Source organism: Sapajus apella, unplaced genomic scaffold (genome assembly GCF_009761245.1).
Source record: "Sapajus apella isolate SASKATOON/1434 unplaced genomic scaffold, GSC_monkey_1.0 scaffold8, whole genome shotgun sequence".
Lineage (NCBI taxonomy): Eukaryota > Metazoa > Chordata > Mammalia > Primates > Cebidae > Sapajus > Sapajus apella.
In genome coordinates this window covers 605,929-630,713 of record NW_022436948.1, presented here as the reverse complement: position 1 = coordinate 630,713, position 24,785 = coordinate 605,929, and the positions used below count along the sequence as shown (strand labels likewise).

Below are 24,785 nucleotides of genomic sequence, written 5' to 3'. Positions count from 1 at the left end.
ATTCTGTGACATTCACACGTGCCCCAGCCAGCCCACCAACTCCAGTGCCTCAGGTGTTAGGGCCACGGAAGACAGCAGCTCCATCTGCTGGGCCCACCAGCCAGACACCCGAGAACAAGCAGTGAGGGTGGAGGGGAACAGCCACACTCAGGCGACAGTGCACATCCAACACAGGCTGGCTGCACCCAGCAACATGCTGAGCAATTTCACCAAGGCAGAGGCCAGGCATGCCAAAAAAGGAACAAGGTCCCCCAGAAGTCATGGGCTGGCAGCTCACTTCCAGAAACGTCTGGTGCAGCACCAACATACCACCCAACATTTATGAAGGCAGTGTGTGAGAGTAGAAACCTCTGGATCCCACGCATGTCTGCACTCATGGGCGGGGCTCACTCACCCTTCCCAGGAGCCGTCTGCCCTCTGCTGCCGCCGACAGAACTCTAAGCCCTGCTTGAGGGTCTCCCTGGAATACATGAGATTGGCCCAATGAACAATCCGGCAAAACGGCAGTTTGCCTATCCCAATTCCAGCCATTTCAGGGTCTCAAAAGAATGAGCATGGTCTCCCTTAAAAACCACATAAAAATAAACAGTTTACACAGACCTATGAGGGTTTTTAAACAAAGCAACTACAGGACACCAGAGCGGGAAGCAGACTGGCAGAGTCTGAAAAAGGGATGGCGAGGAAAGCAAGGCCTCGGTAAGAAGCCCCTGCAAACACGGCTGCAAACAGGAGCAGCATCACTGAGACCCAGTGGCCCGGGCTTGAGCAAACCAAATGAAGTGAACTAAATAAGAACAGGAAAAAATCACTTAGAGAGAAAACAACAGATTTAGAAGACAAGGAAGACCCATCCCAGATCTAACTGGTATTTCTAAAAACAACCAGTTCTCCAAAAAGGCTGGAGTGAAGTGTCTATTCTGGTGTCAGCCTGCAGGATGTGAGACTCATCTTTAACCAGCAGATCAAGCAGGGCTGATAGGTGTCGGTCCTGGGACTAAGGTCCATGTGATTGCAGCTCCCATCGTGCTCACAAACTCCCTCTACCAACTCTCTCTTCTGGTTTTTGTGAGATGCCATCTAGAGAGGCCCCCACAGCAAAAGGCAGTCAGCAGCTTCCAGCTGAGGAAAGGGATCCTGCTGAGGACCCCGTGTGCTCAGAGGCAGAGCCTTCCTCACTGGAAGCTCAGGCGAAACCCCAATCCTAATACCTGACTGAAGCCTGGGGAGACCCTGTGGCCAAGGACCCGAGAGGTGCGCCTGGACTTCTGACTGACAGAAATGGTGAAGTAATAAATGTGTGTTCTTCTAAGCCACTAGGTTTGTACTAACACTGTCACCAGCAACAGGTGAAACAAAGAGTCAACAAACAAATTAATAAAAGCAATAAAAGAAGTGACAGGACTACACTAGATATGGTGAGACATAGAACGTTTTATGTATTACATTTGAAAACTTAGACAAAATGTACAAATTAGAAAAATTAACTTATCAAAACTGCCTCAATCAAGAAACAGAGAACCTAAACAGTCCTAAAACTACTAAAAGAATGAGTCAAAATCTAAACTTTTCCCAGAAAAAAACCTCTAGGCCTAGGAATTTTTAAGTGAATTCGACTAAATTATCAGGCACGCTCATTCAAATCTCACACAAACTCTTCCAGAGAATAGAAAGAGGAGGAACATTCTCTAGTTCATTCTAGGAACCCAGAGAAATAAGATGTGGAAAAGTGAAATTTTCAGGCTACTTCACTAATGAACACAGATGCAAAACTCCAAATTAAAACTGAGAAACTGAATACTGTCTTAAATATAGACCAATACAAAGGTCTATCTCAGAAATACAAAGGCGTCTTAACATTAGAAAAATCCATAATAATCCTCTACAAATTAACAAACGACACAAATATATAATCATCTCAAAGCAGACAGGGCAGTTTGAGACCAGCCTGGGTAACAGAGCAAGACCCCATCTCTATAAAAAAATTTAAACCTTAGCTGGGCACGGTGATGCATGCCTGTGGTCCTAGCTACTCAGGAGGCTGAGACAGGAGGATTCCTTGAGCCTAGGAGTTTGAGGCTACTGTGAGCTATGACAGCACCACTGCACTCCAGCCTGGGCAACAGAGGGAGACCCCATCTCTTTTTTTTTTTTTTTTTTTGAGACGGAGTTTCGCTCTTGTTACCCAGGCTGGAGTGCAATGGCGCGATCTCGGCTCACCGCAACCTCCGCCTCCTGGGTTCAGGCAATTCTCCTGCCTCAGCCTCCTGAGTAGCTGGGATTACAGGCACGCGCCACCATGCCCAGCTAATTTTGTGTATTTTTAGTAGAGACAGGGTTTCACCATGTTGACCAGGATGGTCTCGATCTCTTGACCTCGTGATCCACCCACCTCGGCCTCCCAAAGTGCTGGGATTACAGGCGTGAGCCACTGCGCCCGGCCAGACCCCATCTCTTTAAAAAAAAAAAAAAGAAGAGTCAATTGTTTTCCTACAAGCAATGAACAATTAGATTTTGACATTTAAAACACAATGCCATTTACATTAGCTCCAAAAAATTGAAATCCTTAGGTATAAACAACAAAATATGTACAAAATCTATATATGATGACATCTACAAAATTCTGATGAAAGAAATAAAAGATCTACCCAATTTGAGCTATAGATTCGATGGAATCCCAACCAAAGTCTCAGCATTTTGTTAATATCAACAGACTGATTCTAAAATGTACAGGGAGAGGGAAAAAAACCCAGAACAGCCACTGCACTGTTGAAAGAGAACACTGACGTGAGAACACTGACACTAATTGAGTTCAAGGCCTTCTACAGAGCTACAGGAACCGAGACAGGGTGGTACTGACGAAAAGAACAAATAAACCAATGGAACAGAACAGAGAGCTCAGAAATAGACCCACGCAAATGCAGTCAACTGAGTTTTTACAAAGGAGCAAAGGCAACAAAATGTCACAAAAAAAGTCTTCTCCACAGATGGTGCCAAAACAACTGGACATCCACATGCAACAAAATCTAGACACAAACCATAAACCCTTCACAACAGTGAACTCAAAACAAATCATGGACCCAGATGTAAAACGCAAAACTTAACAACTCCTAGAATATAACACGGGAAACAATCTAGGTACCCTTGGGCTTGGCAGTAACTTTTTAGATACAGCACATGATACATGAAAGAGAACACTGATAAGCTGGACTCCATTAAAATAAAAACTGGCTCTGCAAAAGATACTATTAATAGAACGAAGAAACAAGACACAGACTGGCAGAAAATACCTGTGAAAGACATATCTGATAATGGGCTGGCAGCCAAAATATACAAAGAACTAAAACTCAACAATAAGAATACCCAATTTAAAAATGAACCAAAGACTTTAACAGACACTTCGCTGAAAAAGATATACTGGTGGCAACTACTGTATGAGATTTTAACAGAATGTCATTAGGGAACTACAAACTGAAACAAGGAGATAGCACTACGCACCTCTTAGGACAGCTAAAACCCAAAACACAACACCAAATGCCGGTGAGGATGTGGAACAACAGGAAGGCTCATCATTGCTGGTGGAAATGCAGACGGTGCAGCCACTTTAGAATACAGCTTGGTAGCTTCTTACAGAACACGCTCTTACCATGGGATCCAGCAATCACGCTCCTTGGCATTTACCCAAATGAGCTGAAAACTTACATGCATGCTAACATTGATAGCAATTTTATTCATAGTTGCCAAAACTTGGAAGCAAGTAAGGCATTCACCTCAGTAGATGAATGGATAAACTGTGGTACATCCAGACAATGGAGTATTATTCGGCACTAAAAACAAACGTGCTATCGAGCCAGAGAAAGACAGTGAGGAACCTTAAATGCTTATTATTAAGTCAAAGAAGCCAGTCTGAAAGGCAAAACTATAGAGACAGTAAAAATATCAGTGTTTGCTACTAAGGGGTTCCGGAGGTGGGGACAGGGGATGATGGGTGGAGCACAGTGGACTCTGGGGCAGTGAAATTACTGCGTGACACTGCAATGGTGGACACATGCATTACACATCTGTGAAAACCACAGAATGAACAACAGAAAGAGGAACCTGAATGTAAACAACGGACTTCGGATGACAATAATTTATGAATGTTGACTCATCAACTAGCAAATGCACCAATTTAATGCAAGATGATAATATCAGCAGAAACTTGGTGGAAGGTGGGAGGAGTTAGTGGCTTTATGGGAAAATGGCATCTTCCACTCAAATTTTCTGTAAATTTAAAACAGCTATAAAAGATAAAGAGCATAATTTTTTTTAAAGTTTAGCAAATTGTCTAGCTATGAGATCAGTATCAAAATCAATTGCATAAGAATTTATGAGTCCACAGTGATAATAAATAAGTAAATAAACAGAGGCAAAGGAAAAGCTTTTGGAAGAACACCAACTAATACATATGGAAGGAATGACAATTTTGCAAGCATTATGCAAATAATTGATTCAGGCAAGAAACATCCACAAATGCTAACAATAACAGGTATAAGTCTGATGAGAAATAAGACATTTACATAGCCTAAAACTGTCTCCCAATTAAAAAAAAAACAGCAACTTCATAGTGGAGAAACTAAGTACAGTGGTCATCACCGTCATCAAGGGATCAAAGTGGATGTGTGCTTTCTGGTAGGATGCAGGAGAAGGCCCCACTTCTTCTGCAATATTCCTGACAAAAATGTACAACTTCATAAACTGAATCTAATCATGAGACACCAGGAAAAAAAAAGAAAAAAAAACACTGAGAATATTCTACAAAATAACTTGCTGAAGAATTCAAAAATGGCATGGTCATCAAACACAAGGAAAGACTAAGGAATTATTCCAGGTTAAAGGAGTGTCAATGTTATAACTAAATGCAACCCATGTGCACAGTAAGAAGGATAAGGAAAAAAGAAAAAGAAAAGAAAAATAATTAAAAATAAATAAATAGGCCAGGCGTGGTGGCTCAGGCCTGTAATCCCAGCACTTTGGGAGGCCGAGGTGGGCGGATCACGAGTTCAAGAGATCGAGACCATCCTGGCCAACATGGTGAAACCCCGTCTCTGCTAAAAATACAAAAAAATTATCTGGGCATGGTGGTACATGCCTGTAGTCCCAGCTACTCGGGAGGCTGAGGCAGGAGAATTGCTTAAACTCGGGAGGTGGAGGTTGCAGTGAGCCAAGGTCGTGCCACTGCACTCCAGCCTGGCGCCTGGTGACGGAATGAGACTCTGTCTCAAAAAATAAATAAATAAAAAATAAAAATAAATAAATGCAACCCTAATATAGGATTAAAGCTTGAGGAAAAATTTTGCCATAAAGGACATTATTGGAACAATTAGGCCAATCTGAATAAGGCCTGCAGATTAGTATTTCATCAACATTAACATTCTGACTTACACTTGCACAAAAGAATACACCTGCTAAGAAATACTCAAGCAGTTAGAAACACAGTACATCCTATCTGCAACTTCTGCAATGGTTCAAGAAAGAGTATCTGTGGAGCACATGGGAAGGAAGGCAATGAATCCCACAGAGTAGAATGCCACCCACTAAGGAATCCTAGTAAGAGGAAACAGGAGCACTTTTTATTAATTTTGCAACTTTTCTATAAATTTGTAAATTTAGGGGAGAATTTAAGTCTGTGTAGTAAAATAGAATATTCCATATAAACAGTGTTAAAGTAACTGGCAATCCCATACTGTATCTCAAAAACTCTCTAGGTAAATTTAAAATCTTTTTTTTTTTTTTTTTTTTTTTTTTGAGATGGAGTTTCGCTCTTGTTACCCAGGCTGGAGTGCAATGGCGCGATCTCGGCTCACCGCAACCTCCGTCTCCTGGGTTCAGGCAATTCTCCTGCCTCAACCTCCTGAGTAGCTGGGATTACAGGCACACGCCACCATGCCCAGCTAATTTTGTGTATTTTTAGTAGAGACGGGGTTTCACCATGTTGATCAGGATGGTCTCGATCTCTTGACCTTGTGATCCACCCGCCTCGGCCTCCCAAAGTGCTGGGATTACAGGGTTGAGCCACCGCGCCCGGCCTTAAAATCTTAATATAAAAATCAGACTAATATATTTAACCATTTAAAAGTTGAAAACTTGGCTGGGTGTGGTGGCTCACACCTGTAATCCCAGCACTTTGGGAGGCCAAGGCAGCGGATCACGAGGCCAAGAGATCGAGACCATCCTGGCCAACATGGTGAAACCCCATCTCTACTAAAAATAAAAAAAAATAAAAAAATAAAAAATTAGCTGGGCATGGTGCCACATGCCTTTAGTCACAGCCACTCAGGAGGCTGAGGCAGGAGAATCCCTTGAACCCGGGAGGCAGAGGTTGCAATGAGCCAAGATCGCGCCACTACACTCTAGCCTGGGCGACAGAGCAAGACTTCATCTCAAAAATAAAAATAAAAATAAATAAATAAAAGTTTAACACTTACGTTCAAACACCCTAAAGAGATAAAAAGAAAGAAATTGAGGAGAAAATATCTGTAACATAATACACAAATACTTTATTGTGCTTAAAAATGAAAGAAAAACCATCTTAGTGAAAATTTTAAAAATGGCTGGGGCTGGTGGCTTACCACGTAATCCCAGCATTTGGTGATGCTGGGGTGGGAGGATGATTACTTGAGCCCAGGAGTTCAAGACCAGCCTGAGCAGCAGAGCTAGACCCCATCTCTACAAAACATTTTTAAAATTAGCCAGGAGTAACAGTATACACACCTTTATTCCCAGCTACTCAGGAGGCTGAGGTGGGAGGATTGCTTGAGCCCAGGAGTTTGAGGCTGTGGTGGGCCATGATTTCACCACTATACTCCAGCCTAGATAACAGAACGAGACTCTGTCTAAAAAAATAAATTATAAAAAAGGTTCTAGCTTGGAAGTCACCAAAGAAATGCAGAGGAAACCCACGATGAAGTCACCACGGCTCCCCATGCGCCACATCCGGGATCCATTTCTACACAGTGACAACAGGTGACATGCAGTTTCCTGCGGCACCTCTCACAATCCCTCCGCTCTGCGAGGCTGTACTCTTGCCCACCCAGGCAGGGAAAGAGATGAGCAGAGAAGTGACCAGGCCAGGTCAGCCAGAAGAGGGAGGGTTGGCGGCCCACCCCGGCAGGCAGACCCCAAGCCATACGGCTCTAGGGAATAATAATGGTCATGAATAAATATTTAACAAGAAAATACCAGTTAAGGTTAAACTGGGGAAAAAGCTAAAAAAACAACAATGAAAATTGAAAAATAACCCAGAAGCTACTTAGTGAAATGACACAACACCTGTGCCATTACGGTTTGTACTGGAGGAGCATGTTCAATGGTGGGGCTTTTAGAAACCTCACCCAGGCACAAAGTGGGCCAGGCCTGAAGAGGGGTGGCAAACCACCACGGAAATGTGGAGACCAAACAGCAACAGAAGATTCTTATTCAGGGGTGATGAGGGGGCGACTTAGCCTCTTCTTTGTACTTTTCTATATTTTGCAAGTCTTGTCTGTAAAGAACCTGCTTTACATTTATTATAGTGATTTTTAAAAGGTAATATATTTTTTAAAAGTCCAATTCTGTGAGTGTGGCTGAGGACAACTCTCGCCCACTTCACATCACCGGGCAGCACGTGGCCAACGGCTGTGCCAGGCCATGGAAGACAATGAACACACTGCTTCCACCTGCGAAGCACAAGAAAACACCAGCTCCACCCACGGCTTCCAACAAAAACACAACCAGAATATCCTCAGATGTTAAATGAAGCAGCACACTCCCACATAACTCAGGGTCAGAGAAGAACAGTAGAAACAGAAAACACTTTTAGTATTTGTGCTGTCACAGCGGGCACCAAACAACAGTTTTAATTGATGATATATCAAAACTCGTTTATAGCCTCAAGTGCATATTTCAATACAAACCTGAAATCAAATATCTAAGCATTCAAGTTAGAAAAATAAAGGAGAAAGAAAACAACAAAGGCCAGATGTGGTGACTCACACCTGTAATCCTAACACTTTGGGAGGCCAAGGAAGGTGAATCACCTGAGGTCAGGAATTTGAGACCAGCTTGACCAACATGGTGAAACCCTGTCTCTACTAAAAATACCAAAAAATTAGCTGGGCATTGTGGCGAGCACCTGTAGTCCCAGCTACTCGGGAGGCTGAGGCAGGAGAATCACTTGAACCCAGGAGGCGGAGGTTGCAATGAACTGAGATCACATCACTGCTCTCCAGCCTGAGTGACAGCAAGACTCCGTCTCAAAAAATATAAAAAAGAAAGAAAATAACAAAGAATAGAAATTATGAAATAAAAAATAAAATCTCTTAAAAAACAGAATCAAAGACTAAGACAGTTTTTGTTCTTGTTTTTTTCAAAAGATCGGCATAAGATTTCAGAAGAAAGATGAAGATGTCAGTGTTGAGCTTAGAGCCATCCAAGAGAACATGGAACACTCGTGCCAATCAGTATAAAACTGAGTGAAAAAAGGAAGACTCCCCAGACTGATACAAAAATGGAACATCTACTCAGTCCTATAAACTATTAAAGAAATTACACTACACTCCAGCCTGGGTGACAGAGCAAGACCCCATCTCAAAAAAAAAAAAAAAAAAAAGGAAATTGAGCTTCTAATTTAAAACCTTTCCTCAAAGAAAACTCCAGGCCCAACTGACATTTCCAGTAATTTTTCCCAAATATTTAAGGCAAAAATATTACGAACATTACGTAAATTCTTCCAAAGAGTATTTTAAAAAACACTTTCCAACTGCTTTTCTGAGTTCAGCATCATCTTAACAAGAGAACCTCACAAAGACATTACATAAAGAAAATTTCATGTAATTTTATACAGTATAAAGAAAATTATAGGCCGGGCGCTGTGGCTCACGCCTGTAATCCCAGCACTTTGGGAGGCCGAGGTGGGCGGATCACAAGGTCAAGAGATTGAGACCATCCTGGTGGGCAACATGGTGAAACCCCAACTTTAAAAAAGAAAAAGAAAACTACAGACCAGTGCCTCTTGTAACCAGAGCTGTTAAACTCCTAACAAAATATTCCTCAGACTGAATCCAGCAATATATAAAAAGACAGCGCATCATGACCAAAGTGAGTCTACACCAGGTTTAACAAAAGTAAAAACTGTAATCATAGTAGGATAAAGAACCTGCAAAAACCACATGCCCTTTAACGTACCCTCTGACATAGCAATGACACTCCTAGGTACATGACTGTGAGAAATAAGTACCCAGGTGCCTGAAAAGGGAAGTACACGAGTGTTCACAAGAGGCATTTCATAAAAACCCAGACTGAAATCCTCCCAGGTGCTGAGAACAGGCAGCTAGACAGCACAGCACCTGCATTCAACCAAGTGCCCGAGTGAGAGAATGCTACTGTTGCCCCAGCCACCTGGCTAACCTCAAGCAGATGAGAAGGCAACACGAAGAACACATCTCAGGATTCCACCTAGACAAGGTTCAAAGTGAGCAACAGAAACCCACAACCTGGCAGGCGTGTGGGCGGCCCCCTCATGGGGACGCCTGAGGGCTCTGGTGGCATCGCCATGTTCAATGTTAGCACCAGTACCTGTTTGCTTCAGAAGATCAACCTGTACACTTTCCTGAATATTTGCTACCCTTAAAAACTGCTACTGGAACACAGGTGGAGTCACGTATGTAATGTCGTTTTAACATTGTTAAAAGATAGGGAGAAAATCCATTTTTGTGTTGTAGTTATGCCATTCTGAGCCCCAACAGATATGTTGTAGGCTTTAGGGCATATAACTGAATTCAATAACCTCTGCAGCCTCTCCACGTCTACGTGAGTTTTGTTTCTGAGACGGGCTGCCAGGGCTGTTGGAGAATGCTGTGTCTGGGCCTTGGACCCCAACTTGGCAGCCCCCACACTGAGTGAGAGCATCCCGGGCCGAGGCCCTTCGTACCTGATCTCGGCTGCCCTGTGGTCTGGGAAATGCTTGTGGAAATGCTTAAGTGCCTGCATCACAGCCGAGGTGCACTCCACATATGTGTAGTCAATCATGATGTCCCCTGCGGAAGGGAAGGAAGAACCAAGGTGCTGAGTCTCACCCTGGCTGCCCAGGGCCTGCAACTCAGGCCAAATCACGACAAGCAAGAGTGTCACAGTGTGCAGAACCCATGCCTGGATGCTGCCTCCCCGACCAACCTGCAGAGCACTGGCCGGCCCAGGACACACACCTGTACTACGAGAGCAAAGATGGGGGGAACGCAGCAGAAAGCTGCAATCCCAGCTCAGAAAGCCATGTGCGATGGGTAGAGGACCAGGAAGGGGGCATGTGAGGTGCCCAAAGGTGGACCAGGGGTGAGATCCTGTCCCCAGACCAATACCATGGCAGCCACGCACACACAGCAGCCTACCAGCCCATGACATGGGTCCCCTCAGTCCCCACAGACACCTCCCTGCAGGTGCTCTGGGATCCACGAAGTGTGCAGTGTGCTCGCGACACACAGCAGCCTCCGCAGAACATAAGCCCTGTGGACTGAGCAGGAGCCAGCCCAGGCTGTGGACCTCACTGGAACCCTCCACCATCCCATCCCCGAAGCCTGACCTGATGCCCTCCTATTCACAACACAGGGATCCTGCCACCCCCAGGGATGGAGGAGCACAGAACATCCTGGGCTGAGGGAGGACTCCAGACAGATCTGCTGGTAAACCTGGGCCCTTGCAGCCTCAGGCAAAGGGGAAAAGCTGGCTCCGGGGTTTGTGTACCACGGTACTGGCCGACTACTCACCAAAGACCTCCGAGGGGTTCAGCAGCTCCAGCAAGTGTCCCCCACGCTTGGTCTCATAAGTGGAGAACCCTCCATCGGGATTCCTCATGTTCAGCAGCTGAAATCACAGAGCACCTGAGAACTCACCCACATGATGAGCACACGCAGACGCGCAGGCCACAGTAGAGCTTTCTAGAGGCAACACTAAGGCTGACAACCAATGGGGCAGGAACGGGGGCAAGAAGCCGATTTCCAAATTAACCAAGCCCTCGGGTGCCCCAAGCAGCAGCTGCAACCTCATCCATCTGGGCCTCCATGCGCAGCCACCTGGGAACATGCCCCCACATGTGCCCATGACTTAGAAACCAAGTGTGTGCTGCTGCCAGAACAGTGCAGGGTCTCCACTGGGAAACACACGCAACAGCCAGATGTGCTGAAAGAATGTGGCACCAAAACCAACAGAAATTCCTTCTTCAGACACCCAGTGGAAACCACCAGAGAGAAACCCTGGGGGCCACATTGGCTCCTGCAAGCATCTGCGCTGAGCTGGACACCAGCTCTGTAGTGCAGGGCCCTGTGCAAACAGCCCAGCAAGGCCCCCAGGGGTCCAGCCAGAGCTCACAGTTCTCCACATGCAAACACCGTCCGAGGACAAGCTCCTACAGCCCGGCCGGAGTGTGTGGTGGGGTGGGGCCCGTGGGAGTGGAGGTGAGCACGCAGCTCATCTGTAGACATGAGCTGTGGACAGGGCTGCTAGGACCACAGCCTTACCACAGCCACAGCATCGCAGAGCCGCTCTCGGGGGATGTGCTCGGTTACATAGGGACACTTCTCCTGCAGGAGCAGCACAGCCTTCAAGGCCTCAGCCGTGCAGTCAGCAACAATCCAGCCACAGTCCAGCGTGCTGAAGGAGAAGCCGCCCTGCAGAACACGACCCGTGACCCTAGGCTGAGGGTGTCCACACCCCAGTCCTCGGAGCCACCCCACATCCCTCCCCACAGTCACAGACATCCGTCCCAACCACAGAGCACCCAGACAGGACGGGGACCCATCCACCAAAGGTGTGGGTGCAGCCAGGGGCCCAAGCCAGGCACATCTAGATGGAACTCCAGGTTCCAGCACAAGGACCCTCGAGGGTAGCAGTTCACACCCTCAACACCTTCAGATCTCACGGGACATGACAGGGCACAGGTGTCTCCCACCCCCACTGTAAACAGGCAACAGCAGCTGCGCTCATGCCTAATTTCATAGCCCACACCGGCTAGAGTCTCTTCTTCCCTCTGCCTTCCCCGGACGCCCTGGCTACACTTCGGCTGTCCTGAAGCCTGTATGTGCCATGACCACCTGAACCGCCCTAAGGCACGGCCACATGTGCAAGCAAACAGTGCCCCCATGTGCCAGGCAGCTCAGCAACATGAGGCATGGGCCCCTATGCCAGGCACTATCACAGCAGGACACCCAAATATGCCAAGGGAGGAATCCCCCCTTCAAAGGGAAGGACCCAACCTGCTGAGGGCAGCCTCCCCTGGGGGATGGGGCAGGGATGGGGCTGGCTCCCACATACCTTGCTCATCTGGCGGTAGTACTTCTGGTAGTCAGGAGGGTTATCTGGGATCTGGGCAGCATCGAGGGCAAATGTGGAAGCAGAGAACATGTCAGCACCTGGGACATCACTGAGATAGACTGGGCAGGACTTGAGAGGCACGACATGCCGGCCACAGCCCCCACTGGTGCTGCAAGGCACCCAAGGGCCCACATCGAGAGCTCACCACCCACTGCTGCTGGGAAATGTGACTGGCCAGCCAGGGCTGAAACTAGCCCAGACGGGAGGCACCTGCCTCCCCTATGATCTCCCCACCAGCCAGGAGGCAAGGAGGTGGCCCAGGCCTTTGTGTTGTGCTCTGCCAGGGGCTCCCACCGCCTCCTGAACAACCCCAGCTTCGTGGACCTAAGCTCCTGGGCTGTCTCTCCTGCCTCAATGAGAAGGGAAGAGGCCTAGACTGTAGTGGGGTTCAGTCAGCCTCCCCAAGTCCCCATCAACCAGAGGAAGTCCTGGGTAGGAGGCAGGAGGCAGGAGCAGCCCGCTGTAGGGTCAGCCAGAGCAGGACAATGCCCCTACCCTGCCTGAGCCCCAGATGGGTGCCAGCCTTGGCCACATGAAGGCCAGGAACACCCAGAGGCCCTGCAGAAGCAATGTCCTGATGACATCTGAAGGGACATGGTGAGACGGGGTGGGGGGGGAGGGGCAGCTGTTCCAGGCAGAAGGACACTGGCTGAGGCCATGGCAGGGACAGCGTATGGGATGACTGTGGCTGCAGATTGGGGTGTAGGCATATGTGAGACACTGAGGTCAAACTGGGGGCTGGGGCACTGTCTGTTGGCAGCTGATCTAGCAGGATGGACAGGGTTTTCGCTGCAAACAGTCTCAAGAGGGAACATCCCCAGGCTGGCATCACCTCCGTGGGCAGAAGGTGCTTCAAAGACCCAGAGGGGGCGTGTAGGCTGCGCAGCTCAGGGTAAATGGCCCCTACCTGTGCCTGGCTCCTGCACACCATGGCTCCAACAGGAGCAGGATGCAGAAACTGCCAGGACCCCCAGCACCTCAGCACCCTGCAGGCCTCACAGAGCTGCTCCAGGTGAGGCCAGCCCAAGGACGGGTGGATGGAACAGTGGTGGGAAGGGGCAACCTGAGAAACCAGTACAGGGAACAGGACAGGGTAGAGGTGAGGTGGGTACTTCAGCCTGTAGGAGCTCCCAGCCCTGATCCCCCTCTTCAGCCCCTTCAGGGCCCCAGGCACAGGCCTCACCTGCGAGAGCCTCAGGAACTCATGTGCCTTCTGCAGGCAGGATGAAAACTCGGGCCTGTGGTGTCCACCCGCCTGGAAGAGACAGCAGGATAGAGAGGCTGAGCCGTCCTTGCACGGCCACCATGGCTAAGTGGTTCCCCGATGGTCCTGGCCACATCCTGCCCCAACTGGGAACCAGAAAGAAACTGGCAGGTATCTCCAGAGAGTGCCAGGGTTTCTTGCTGCACTTACCTTTAAAGACAAAAAATCAAAGGTCCATGAGATATGACAAGATGGAAGGGAGCAGAAGGGACCATCTAGGATGCCAGCACCCCACCCACCCAGTGAGCGTCTATGCCCAGGGGATCTCCAGCACCCCAGTATGGGCAGGTCCTTTGAATGGCCCAGCCCTCAGGGCACTCCAGAAACACCTTCAGAAAATCCCACCAACCTCATTCCCACCAGCATTCAAAATCCACTGTTGTTTCTCTGCAGTATTGGCTGGAAAATGCCCATAATGAGCAGTTCCAGTTCTAAGAGCCTGGAGTCCCATTCCTGCCCACACTCTGAGAAACAGCCTTCACCAGGCTCCCCTGTGCACACGGCCTCTAGCCCCTGCCCTTCCAAAGCCTCTGACCCAGCCCAACACCCAGGGCTGCTGGGCAAGGCCGCCCCCTCCACAGCACCACCATCTCAAACCAGAGGCCAGAGTCCAGGTCACTGGAAACCTCAAGGAGTCGCAAGTGTGTGGCCAGCAGTGCTGCCTTCAGGTGGACGCGAGGGCTCACGTGCACCGGAAGGAAGGTCAGCTGAGGCTGAGAAAAGAGAATGAGCCACGAACCTCTAGCAGAGCTTGGATGGCGAAGGCAGTGTCCCAGATCTGTGAGCCATTGGTGCCCTACACACAAAACAAGGGTGTTACAGCAGCAGCAGCCCCCCCCACTCCCACCTACGGCCTCCAGGATCCGACAGGCCCCTGAGGGCCGGGTGTGGGGGCTCCCATCCAGCCAACACTCAACCTCAGGCTCTGAGCCCTGTGCACCCCTCATGGCTGACAAGGGCCTCAGAGAAGGCTGAGCCCTGCAGGCAGACATGGGTCAGGGAGCCCCACCTTTCTTCATGGGCCACCAGGCAGGACAGTGTCCCTCTCAGGACACCTGTAGGACTGGACAATCCCTCAGAGGCTCCAGCACCCACACACAGAGCATCCAGCTGCCCTTGCCCAATAACAGCGGTGCACCTCAGTCATGGTGATGCCTGGAAATGACCCCCATTTCTGAGTATACCTGAGGTGACAGAAATTCTGCACAGGGCTGGGAAGGCCCCACCTCAAATGTCACCCCGGACCTGGACTCCCAGATACATACTCTGGTCTCAATTCAAAGGGCCGGTGACCAAGCCCCAGTGAGACAGAGTTGGACACTGACCACAACAGACATGGGGATGGTGGCGGGGGGCAGTAGGGGGCAGAGGCATCCAGACATCATGCACTGGAGGAACGAGCCAGCGACCACAGAAAAGCATTCTCACCAAAGAAACACAACGGGATAAAGCCTCAGCGCATGGCCAGTTTACAAAAACTCAAGAGAACAGAGGGAGCAACCAGTCAGATCCGGAACGTGAAGCCCTTCAGGGAGGAGAAGAGGCCACAGGAGACTGCTGTGGATGAACAGGAGCTCAGATACCAACACGCGAAGGCCTGTGTGGGCCTGGCCTGAACCCTGATTCACACACACCAACGGCAGCATGAGGACTACACTCAGGAACCATCAGAATTTTGCTGGGTGTGACAGCCACAGAGCATTCTATAAAAACACAGAGGCCCTCATCAGCCCAAGGTGCACTGAAGAGAGGGTGCAGCGGGAGGGCTGGTCATGGAGCGGCAGGGAGGCCAGGGCCTGATCTGGGACTCGTTACTCATGTAACTCATCCACTTTGCATGTGTTTTGAAAACCATTTCACAAAACATGGACTGTGTCCAGGGAGCCTCAGGGGAGCTCAAGGCCAGCTGGGTGAAAGCCCATGGCTGGGGAAACCTGGCATCTAAGGTAGCCCTGGGGCGGGCAGTGCTGTGCCCCTGTGTGTCCATCCCATACATGACACCCAGGACACCTCTGGAGACTCCACATTTCCACACTGAACCAGGTGGGGGACAGAAGACAGACCTGCAGGGCATAACCCTCACCAGACCACAACACACAGGGCAACACTGTCTGGGCTTCCAACACACCCACTGTGATAATGCACAAAGGGGCACAGGCTCAGCCCAGTTGGACAGAACTGGGGTCTACAGGGCCCCCAGAGCCAGGACAGGACCAGGGTCATCCAGGACCCCACCCTCAACACTGCCCTGCTGCCCCCGGGGCCACACCCAGGACAGCACCATCTACAAAATCTAGACGCTGAGCGGGATGGCGTAGAGAAGGACCTATAGTACATAGCACAGACAGTGCAGGCAGGGAGCCCACGGTTCCTGTGCAGTGAGTGGGCTGTTCTCCCACCTCGATGACCAACCCACTCTGTAGAGCAATGACCTGGAGACCACCACAACCTCTACCTGGAGCAGGCCACACCCAGGCGGATGCTTCCAATGGCACAGACTGTATAGCAGAACACGGTGCTGGCCCCTTCCTAACACAGCTCTCAGCTACTCTGGTCCACAGACTTCTGAGAAATCTGAGACGCCTAGGGCCTCCCCCACAGTGGTGGCAGATGCACAACCCCTGGAGGGCAAGGACCCTGGTCAGGCATCCCTGCCTGGAAACAAGTGTATCTTCTAAAAGCTCAGGGAAGGATCCAGAAAGAAGCCAACTAACGCCATGTGGCCAGTGTCCAGCACATCCTCTCCCTGGACGTGGCGATGTCTACCTCCCCCCTCCCTTGTCCTTGGTGCCCCTCATGACTGGGTTCCAGCCCACTCAGGGCAAGTCCCCAGGCAGCTCCCAGGCCCAGCCACATGTCACCACGGCCCTCCAGGCTCCTGTCCTGTGCACCCACAACCTGAAGAAGGAGCCTCTTAAGAGTGTGGCTGGGCGCAATGGCTCACGCCTGTAATGCCAGCACTTTGGGAGACTAAGGCAGGCAGATCACCTGAGGTCAGGATTTCGAGACCAGCCTGGCCAACATGGTGAAACACTTGTCTCTATTAAAATACAAACATTAGCTGGGCGTGGTGCTACATGCCTGTAATCCCAGCTACTCGGGAAGCTAAGGCAGGAGAATCACCTGAACCTGGGAGGTGGAGGTTGCAGTGAGCTGAGATCGAGACACTGCACTCCAGCCTGGGCAAGAGAGTGAGATTCCATCTCAACAACAGCAGCAAAAAGAGTGCATGGAGGAGAGGCCCCCATTAACCAGAGCCGCCTCCTGCCACAGTAACAAGAGGAGAGCTTCTGCAGCTCCGGGTCTGTCATTACACGGTTGGGCCCACTTGGACCATCAGGGCAAAGAGCAAACAGGACAGCTGCAGACAGACAACCGAGAACTGTGGGCACCCACAGGGACACTGCCAGGGGCCTCGACTGACTCAGTCTCTGGTCACACGCTGCCGGGACTTGGTCCAGGAGGAGTTACTTCTGCATCTTAATGAACCCAGTAGGAAAGGAATGAAGGGTAGAAATGACTGCAAAACAGCCGGCAGCTGCGGTCCTGCAGCCCTCACCCCTGCAGCCCTCACCTGCATTTTCATGCCGTCAAGGCCCATCCTGTGAGGACAAAAATGGCCAAGTCAGGCGCAAGGAGAAAGCTGGAAGCCCAGCCGGCTACCCAGACCCTGCACTCAGGAAGGTCCCAGAGAGGGCATCTGTCCCCTCCCCCAAGGCCTGGCACTGGCCTGGATGCCGACCCAGCTGGGCTGCTGGGCTGCTAGACTCCTGGGCACACCCTCTAGAGAAGACAGGACACACTCACCCAGGAAGGGTGCAACCAAGCCAAAGGGCAGCAGGAGGCTCCCCGACCCCCGACCTCTGACCCCTGACCCCAGGCTGCCTCAGCCCTGTTGCCTGTGTTCGGTGTTGTGGGACCAACCAGGGCTTCCCACGGTGGGACCGTGCTGTGCCATCCACGACAGGGGCCCACCTTCAGGGCATACTCCATGGCTGACAAGCTCCCCTTGTCCACGAGTCTTCCCGACACCAACCTGCCCTGCTGCCCACCACGCCCCTCCTCACCCTACCTTCTGGAACCACCCCACTCTTCCACTGGGTGGCAAATCTTCCAATTCAAAGACAACCCTCGGTGGCTTCTACAAGCCCTAACACTGCTGGTCCCTGGTGGTGTTTCTTGGTGGTATTCCCTGGTGGTGTTCCCTGGTGGTGTTCCTTAGCGGTGTTTCCTGGTGGTGCGTGCTCCCTGGCGGTGTTCCCTGGTGGTAGTCCTTAGCAGTGTTCCCTGGTGGTGTTCCCTGGCAGTATTCCCAGATGGCACCATGGTGGCCCCCTCACTGGGATGCGGCTGAGGCTCAGATCCAGCCTTCGTGTGGCTGCACTGAGAGGCCTCACCAGCACATCCCAGCCACACTCACCAGAGATAGTCCGGGATTCTGGAAATGTGCTCCTGGAAGGCAGGGGAGGTGGGCCCGTCCACATACCAGCGTACAAGCATGTTGATGGTTTTTGAGATCTGCTGGAGACACGGCCCTGTCAGGGCTTTGCTCCAGACCAGCAGCAGTCCCCAGGGACAGGGTCCCACGCAGCTCACTCAGGGCCAGAACAGGGGCCTTCTGCCCTAGCAGGCGGGACCGAGCGAGGATGGACAACTGTGTCCCCAGGACCCGACTCACACACAGGCAGCATCAGCCGAGGCCATGGCCTGGTGTAGGATGAGGAGGGGCCGCACTCCATCAGTGAGAAGTGAAGGGTTCCAAGAGAGGCCATAGGGGCCAGCCCACAACCAGAGGGGCATGGGCTGTCAGGTGCCTTAGAAACAACACAGGGGACAGAGGCAGGGCCTGAGGGGCCCAGGAAGAGATATGGACATGGGACTGCAGTAGTAGGAAAAGTTTGCTCCCCTCCTTCCTCAGAGCAGACTGTTCCAGAGGCCCCAACTTTTTATTTATGGATCTTACAAGTCAAGATCCAATTGTAAGATGTTTCTAACATGCTTAGTACAGATGTGCTCTCTATGGGATTAAACCAAAACCCACATAGAACCACATCACTGCTGAGCAGAAAACAAGGGACCTGCTGCAAGGTCAGTCAGGATTAGTGATTCACTGAGGTGGCATCAGGCCCAGAAACCCGAGATGCGGCATCAGGGTTGGACTCAGTGGCCTAGCGCCACCTGGGTACATCCAGAGAATGCCAAGGCCAACCCACTACACCGCAGCAGCTACGGCACAGCCCAGAAGCTGCTGACTCTGTCCGGAAGCAGCCCTGTGCCAGCACAGCCCGGGGATTTCACCCTCCAAGGTCACTGAACTAGCCCATACCTGGCCCCCTGCAGGCCCCACAGAAGAGAGAGGTCCAAGTCTCTGGTTAGGCAGGAGGAATCAGGAGTGGAACCCGAGGACCCTGCTACTCCCACCCACCCCGGGCATCTCTAAACCCCCTGGGGGAAGGACAGATAATGAACAATTTGGGGAGGGGAATTCAGAAGGAAGCAAGTGAGAAAAAACACCCCTCCCAGCTAGCCAGAAAGATCTCAGGAAGGGCCTCCAAGAGAGGGTCAGGCACCTCCTAGGATCAGGAAGAGGCCTCCAGGAGAGGGTCAGGCATCCCTTAGGACAAGAGCAAGTGGAGAACAGGAGGGAGGGTTGAGTGTGGTGGGGCGGCTTCACTGAGCTGGGCGTGCAAGGAGCCAGGACAGAGTCCTCAAACGCCTGTGGGATCTGAGGGCCACCTCCCAAATGATGGTGCACTAGGCTCCAGGGGACCCTACTCCCAGCTCATGGCCCAGCCTCCCAGACTTTACTTTGGACCCCAACCCCCAGGGGCTGCAGCCAGAGGCTGGACAGAGGCACTGACCGGGCCTATGCTGATGCTCTTGGTGAATCGGTCGTCAGCCGCGATGTGCTCATACAGCTTCTGCACGGCCTGCTGCCGCAGGTGGGCACTGTGATAGCGCTCATACAGGTTGAGGAACGCTGCAGGGGGCAGGGGACAGTGGACGCCAGGCACCAGGACACTGGCCTCAGCCTGGAGACCCGTGCACCTGGACTTGCCCTTCCCCAGGGTTCCCCTTCCCCCCCACCCCCAGGCTTGGTTGCTGAGCTCCTCCTTCCCTGCCCAGGAGGGGCTGTCCCACACCTCCTACACACACCCTTGCTCAGGATGGGCTCCTGAGAGTGGAAGTCAGCTCAGCCGGTTCTTGGGGTGGAAGGGCAGGGCTATGAGATCCCGCCTCCTGGTGCCTGGCACAGAGGAGGTGGCCCAGTGCCACTGGCAGGGGATGAGTTCATGAATGAGTGGGTGACACCCTGACCACAGGCTGCCCTGCCAGCCCCTCAGGAGGCACTCACCATATACCACATGGAGCAGCCAGCTGTGCGGTGTGTACAGCTCATCGGGGGCCACGTTGTTCCTCTGCGCCTGCCAGTTGATGCTGGCGAAGTCCTCCACATAGAGCTCCTGGTGGGGCCAGCCGGCTAGCCTGGCTCAAACCAGGAGGGGCAGCCTCCCACCACCCACCATCAGGGCCCTGGACCAGCCCCTTCCTGGGTCGGGGGGGGCCCTCCAGCAACTGACCCTGAGGGTACATGAAGGCCCGGCCATTGTGGCTATGTGCAGACCACTCTGCAGAGTTCCCCAGCTCCATGAGCCCCAGGCCTGCCTAGAAGTTCATTTCCTTCCTCTGCCCCTCCTCCTTCCCCAGGGCAGGCCTGATAGACATCCTGCACCTCAAACCCCACCTCAGGACCTGCTTCCTGAGGACACAGTGCACATCTGTCTCCTGCACCTCTTGAGTCCTGGATGTCCCCCTAAGAACCCTGGGCAACGGCTGCTGCCTGTCCTATAGCACGAGTCCCCTCTGGGCAGAGCTTGGAGGAAGGTGGAGGCCCACTCTGATCACGGGCTCTCGGTTCCACAGGGCCCCCAGGTGAGTGGACAGGTGTGGTTAGATTCCAGGAGCCCTAGGCCCTATGGGTCCCAGCCCCAGAAGCCTTCACTTTGTTCCCTGATGAGGTCCTACCTGGCGGAGGCTCTGGATGAGCGGGTCCTCCGTGGCACTCAGCCGAACAGCGTAGCAGTAGCTCATGGGCAGGTAGACCTGCCGGCAGTGGCACCACAGTGTGGAAGGGTGTGCCGGTGCCCAGTCAGGAAACAGCCTGGGGCAACAGCAGGAGTCAGGTGGAGACCCCCAAGACTCAAGCCTGCCCCTACGCCAGTAGGGGCCCTTCCAAGCATGGACACTGGTGGATGGCTGTTCCCCACCGCATCAGTGCACCTGCGGGCATTTCTCAACCTTGCTCCTGAGGGGGACAGTCGAGCCATAGGTGCACTCTCCAAGGAGCTGCACCTCCTGGTTCAGTTAGCATTTTATATCCTAAAGCCAAGTGATGGAGCTCCTAAATGCTTAGGATGACTGTGGGTTTCTTAGCTGCAACAAATATACCTTGGTAACACAAAGCATCAACAAGGAGAATATGGGGTGAGGGCCCCAGGGAATACTCTTGGCTATCTTTGCAACTTTTCCAGAAATTGGAAACTATTCCAAAATTTAAAGTTTACTTTTAGGCTGGGCAATCCTAGCACTTTGGGAGGCCAAGGTGGGCAGATCACGAGATCAAGAGGTCAAGGCCATCCTGACCAACATGGTGAAACCCTGTCTCTAACAAAAATACAAAAATTAGCTGGGCATGGTGGCACATGGCTGTAAGCCCAGCTACTTGGGAGGCGGAGGCAGGAGAATCGCTTGAACCCGAGAGGCAGAGGCTGCAGTGAGCTGAGATTGCACCACTGCACTCCAGCCTGGCAACAGAGCAAGACTCAGTCTCAAAAATAAATAAATAAATAATAAGGTTTACTTTTAAAAGTTTATTTAAGAAACTTTAGGCCAGGCATGGTTGCTCACGTCTGTAACTCTGGGAAGCCAAGGCTGGCAGATCACCTGAGTTTGAGACCAGCCTGGCCAACATGGCGAAACCCCATCTCTACTAAAAACACAAAAATTAGCCAGGCATGGTGGTACACACCTATAGTCCCAGCTACTCGGGAGGCTAACGCAGGAGAATCAGTTGAACCCAGGAGCCAGAGGTTGCAGTGACCCGAGATCATGCCACTGCACTCTAGCCTGGGTGATAGAGAGAGACTCTGTCCCAAAAAAAAAAAAAAAAAAAAAAAAAAAAGACACCAGATAATAAGAAATTAATGTTGGCTTTGCTGGGTATTTAAAAACATTCGGTTCTATTTAGAAAAACAAACACTGATCTTTTAAAGGCAAGCACACTGAGTCCACAGGTGAGGTGTGATGCTGGGACACGCTTCACATTCAGCAGCAAAGGAGACAAGGTCAGCAGCAGCAGCAACAGCAGCACAGGATGCCCCTGCACAGGCTGTGGGAGGGACAGTTCCTTCTACTTCTACAGATGCTCAGTTTTCCACAAGATGCAAGCCACCCCGCCCTGCCTGCAGCCTGACTCAGGGTACCTCCATCCACAGCATAGCCTCCTTCCTGCCAAGTTGTGAACCCCCTTTCTGTATCCCTGTAGGACTCAACTCGATCAAGGACCCCTCCAGAAGCCTAACTGCACCCACCCACAGAACAACCACCCCTCTCTAACAGCCTGCACCTGACCCACAGTCTCTGTCCCTCTACTCTTCAGGGAAGCAGCAGCCACCCAACAACCAAATCAACAGCAGGCATACCACATCTCTGGGAACAGGGTATTGAGGCCTTCCCAGCTGTAAACATTCAGGACAGCCAGCCAGAACTTCCCCCAGGAGGGGATGGCCACAGCACCACCTGAGAGGGAAAAGAATAGGCCCGTGTCATCTGCTGCTTATCAGCAGAGCCCACGCTGTCTCTAGCTGGGAAGCTTCAACCTCCAGGAGTCACGCATGACCCTCTCCATGAGCCAAGGGCAGCCTCATGCGGATACTGCAACCCCATGTGAGAAGCAGGTTCCAGAGTACTCAGAAATGCCCTGGACGCACAGTCCCTAGGTGAAACCAGTGGCTTTACTGGGAGTGTTTCCAGCCCCAGGAGAGGTGTTTCCAACCCCTGGCCCTAGGAAGGAACACATGAAGACAGCTACCTGGAAGGTCCAGGGACACCTCAGTGCTCAGGCGAGCGAGGGGCCCAGGTGCACATGGCAGCCACGTCCACATGTGCCTGGAGAAGGCAATGAGCGGAAGCGAGAGCGCACACTCGGCCTCGCACTCGGAGCCAAGCCTCAGCTGCCCCAGTCTGTCATCTCCACTTGGCAGACTGGTGCTGTACAGGAACAATGACAAGCCCCAGACTCCAGAGCAGCTCCGGCACACTGGCCCCATATGCCAGAGCCACTTTCAGCAGCACTCAGTTCCGGCATAGCCACACTGTCTAAACACACTTCTGAGGAGTCCCTGCTCCAAACCCCAAAGGGTATGCAAAAGTTAGTAACACCCACAAAGCTACTAAAGTGCAGCCTAAACACATTCCTCCGCCAGGCAGGTGCCAGGACTGTGGTGGGGAACCAATCAGCAGCCTTGGGAACACAGCATCAATGACACCAAAGGCTGACAGTGAACTGATGACAATAGTGACAAGCTCATGAAGGAAGGAGGCAGGATCTCATGGGAATGCATCACAGGACACTCCACCTGGCATGGTAGTTCAGGAAGAGGCCCTCAAAGAAGAAACACTGAAAGTGTGAGCCACCGGGGCAGGAGTGGAAGGTAAGAGGCTCCAGGTTAAGGAAGCAGTGCATGGTGAGCCCTGGTGTAGTAAGGACCTTTGAGGAGCTGACAGGTCACCCCTGTGCATGGAGCAGAGAGCAGGGCAGGCAGGATGGGCTACGGAAGGTCTGTGAAAGGCAGGGGGCAAAAACCAGGCTCTGCAGAGTCACAACATGAGCTAGACTTTCTTGGAGCAGCAGGACCCATGGATTCCCTTGGCTGAAATCACCCTTAGGGCTGACAGGCAAGAGGAGAGGTAGCCAGGCTGGGCTTGGTGAGGTCAACGGCCAGCTTGAAAGGTGCAAGCTCCAGGGCTGCTCTTGCCTGCAGCCAGGCTGCCCCCAGAAGGTGGCTTCCTGTGTTCTTCCTCAAGCAACAAATTAATGTGTTTCGTTTAGGTCTTGGTCAATTCAGGAAACAAATAATTACCTGGTTGTCTTAATTTGCTTTGTTTATTTATTTATTTATTTATTTTTTAGAGACATGGTCTCACTCTGCCACCCAGGCTGGAGTGCGGTGGTACAATCAGCTCACTGCAACCCAGAACTCCCGGGCTCAAGTGATCGTCCTGCCTTATTAGCCTCCAAGTAGCTGGGACTACAGGTGCATACCATTACACCTGGCTAATATTTTATTGTTTTTGTAAACACAGGGTCTCACTATGTTGCCCGGGCTGGCCTCAAACTCCAAGGCTCACTTCAGTCTCCCAAAGTGCTGGAATTACAGGCGTGAGCCACTGTGCCTGGCTCTTAATTTGCTTTTTAAGAAATTATGCATCTGTTAAACAGTTTCTGCCTATTTCTGCTTTGACAAATTCCCTGTTGATGTGTTTTGCCCACTGTTTCATCTGGAGGTGCACCTTTCTATATCTCGTTTGTGAGAGCTCATTATAGAGCTGACGTGAACCCTTGACCCAGCACATGCTGCACGGGGCATACCTTTCTTGTGAAGAAGGTTCCGGGCTCGTACCACGTCAGGATCCTCAGGTCCAACACCCAGAATTCTGAGACAAACATAGTTGAGTGCAGTCCCAAACACGGTGGACTTATCCTCAATGTGCCTACGGGAGCAGAGCATAGGTGAGAAACCAGTATCTGTCCTTACTTCTAAGAAATAAAGCAAAACTTTCTGGAGTTTCCTCAGAAAACCAAGAATGCTAAAATCCCTTACTCTGACATACCATGCCAACAGAGGAGACACCTGAGCAGCTACTCTCCAGCAGGAGTTCATGCACCTCCAATGACACCCGAGCCCCTGCTCCATCCACCTGACCTGCCTGCTCTACACCTTCCCGAGGGCAGTCCACATTGGGCTACAGCTCTGCTCCCAAAGTGTGTGCCACACTGCAGGAAAGCTGTCCAGCCCTGCCTCCACCTGCTGCCAGCCCAGAATCTATGGGGGGAAGCCCTGCAAGAGCCGAGGCAAGAGTC

General features: G+C 51.4%; 1 protein-coding gene across 5 annotated transcripts in view; it reads right to left on the bottom strand.

Moving 5' to 3' along the window:
• Positions 1-24,785, bottom strand: part of LSS (lanosterol synthase) — a 34,926-nt gene that overhangs the window by 4,445 nt on the left and 5,696 nt on the right. For 3 of the 5 annotated variants that reach the window (XR_004268486.1, XM_032276537.1, XM_032276538.1), the window contains 14 exons: positions 24,294-24,415; positions 22,345-22,441; positions 20,669-20,804; positions 19,998-20,106; positions 19,504-19,622; positions 18,063-18,160; positions 17,217-17,244; positions 14,382-14,438; positions 13,562-13,633; positions 12,319-12,369; positions 11,526-11,675; positions 10,776-10,872; positions 9,947-10,052; positions 395-460 (listed from right to left, as the gene is read on the bottom strand). Coding sequence is in view for 4 of the 5 variants with exons in the window: in XM_032276537.1 (XP_032132428.1) it covers positions 395-460; positions 9,947-10,052; positions 10,776-10,872; positions 11,526-11,675; positions 12,319-12,369; positions 13,562-13,633; positions 14,382-14,438; positions 17,217-17,244; positions 18,063-18,160; positions 19,504-19,622; positions 19,998-20,106; positions 20,669-20,804; positions 22,345-22,441; positions 24,294-24,415 (1,308 nt within the window). In the remaining variant the exon portion in view is untranslated. Of the gene's footprint in view, positions 1-394; positions 461-9,946; positions 10,053-10,775; positions 10,873-11,525; positions 11,676-12,318; positions 12,370-12,456; positions 13,442-13,561; positions 13,634-14,381; positions 14,439-17,216; positions 17,245-18,062; positions 18,161-19,503; positions 19,623-19,997; positions 20,107-20,668; positions 20,805-22,344; positions 22,442-22,733; positions 23,843-24,293; positions 24,416-24,785 lie in introns of those variants that run through there. The other 2 variants (XM_032276540.1, XM_032276539.1) reach the window with 2 other exon arrangements.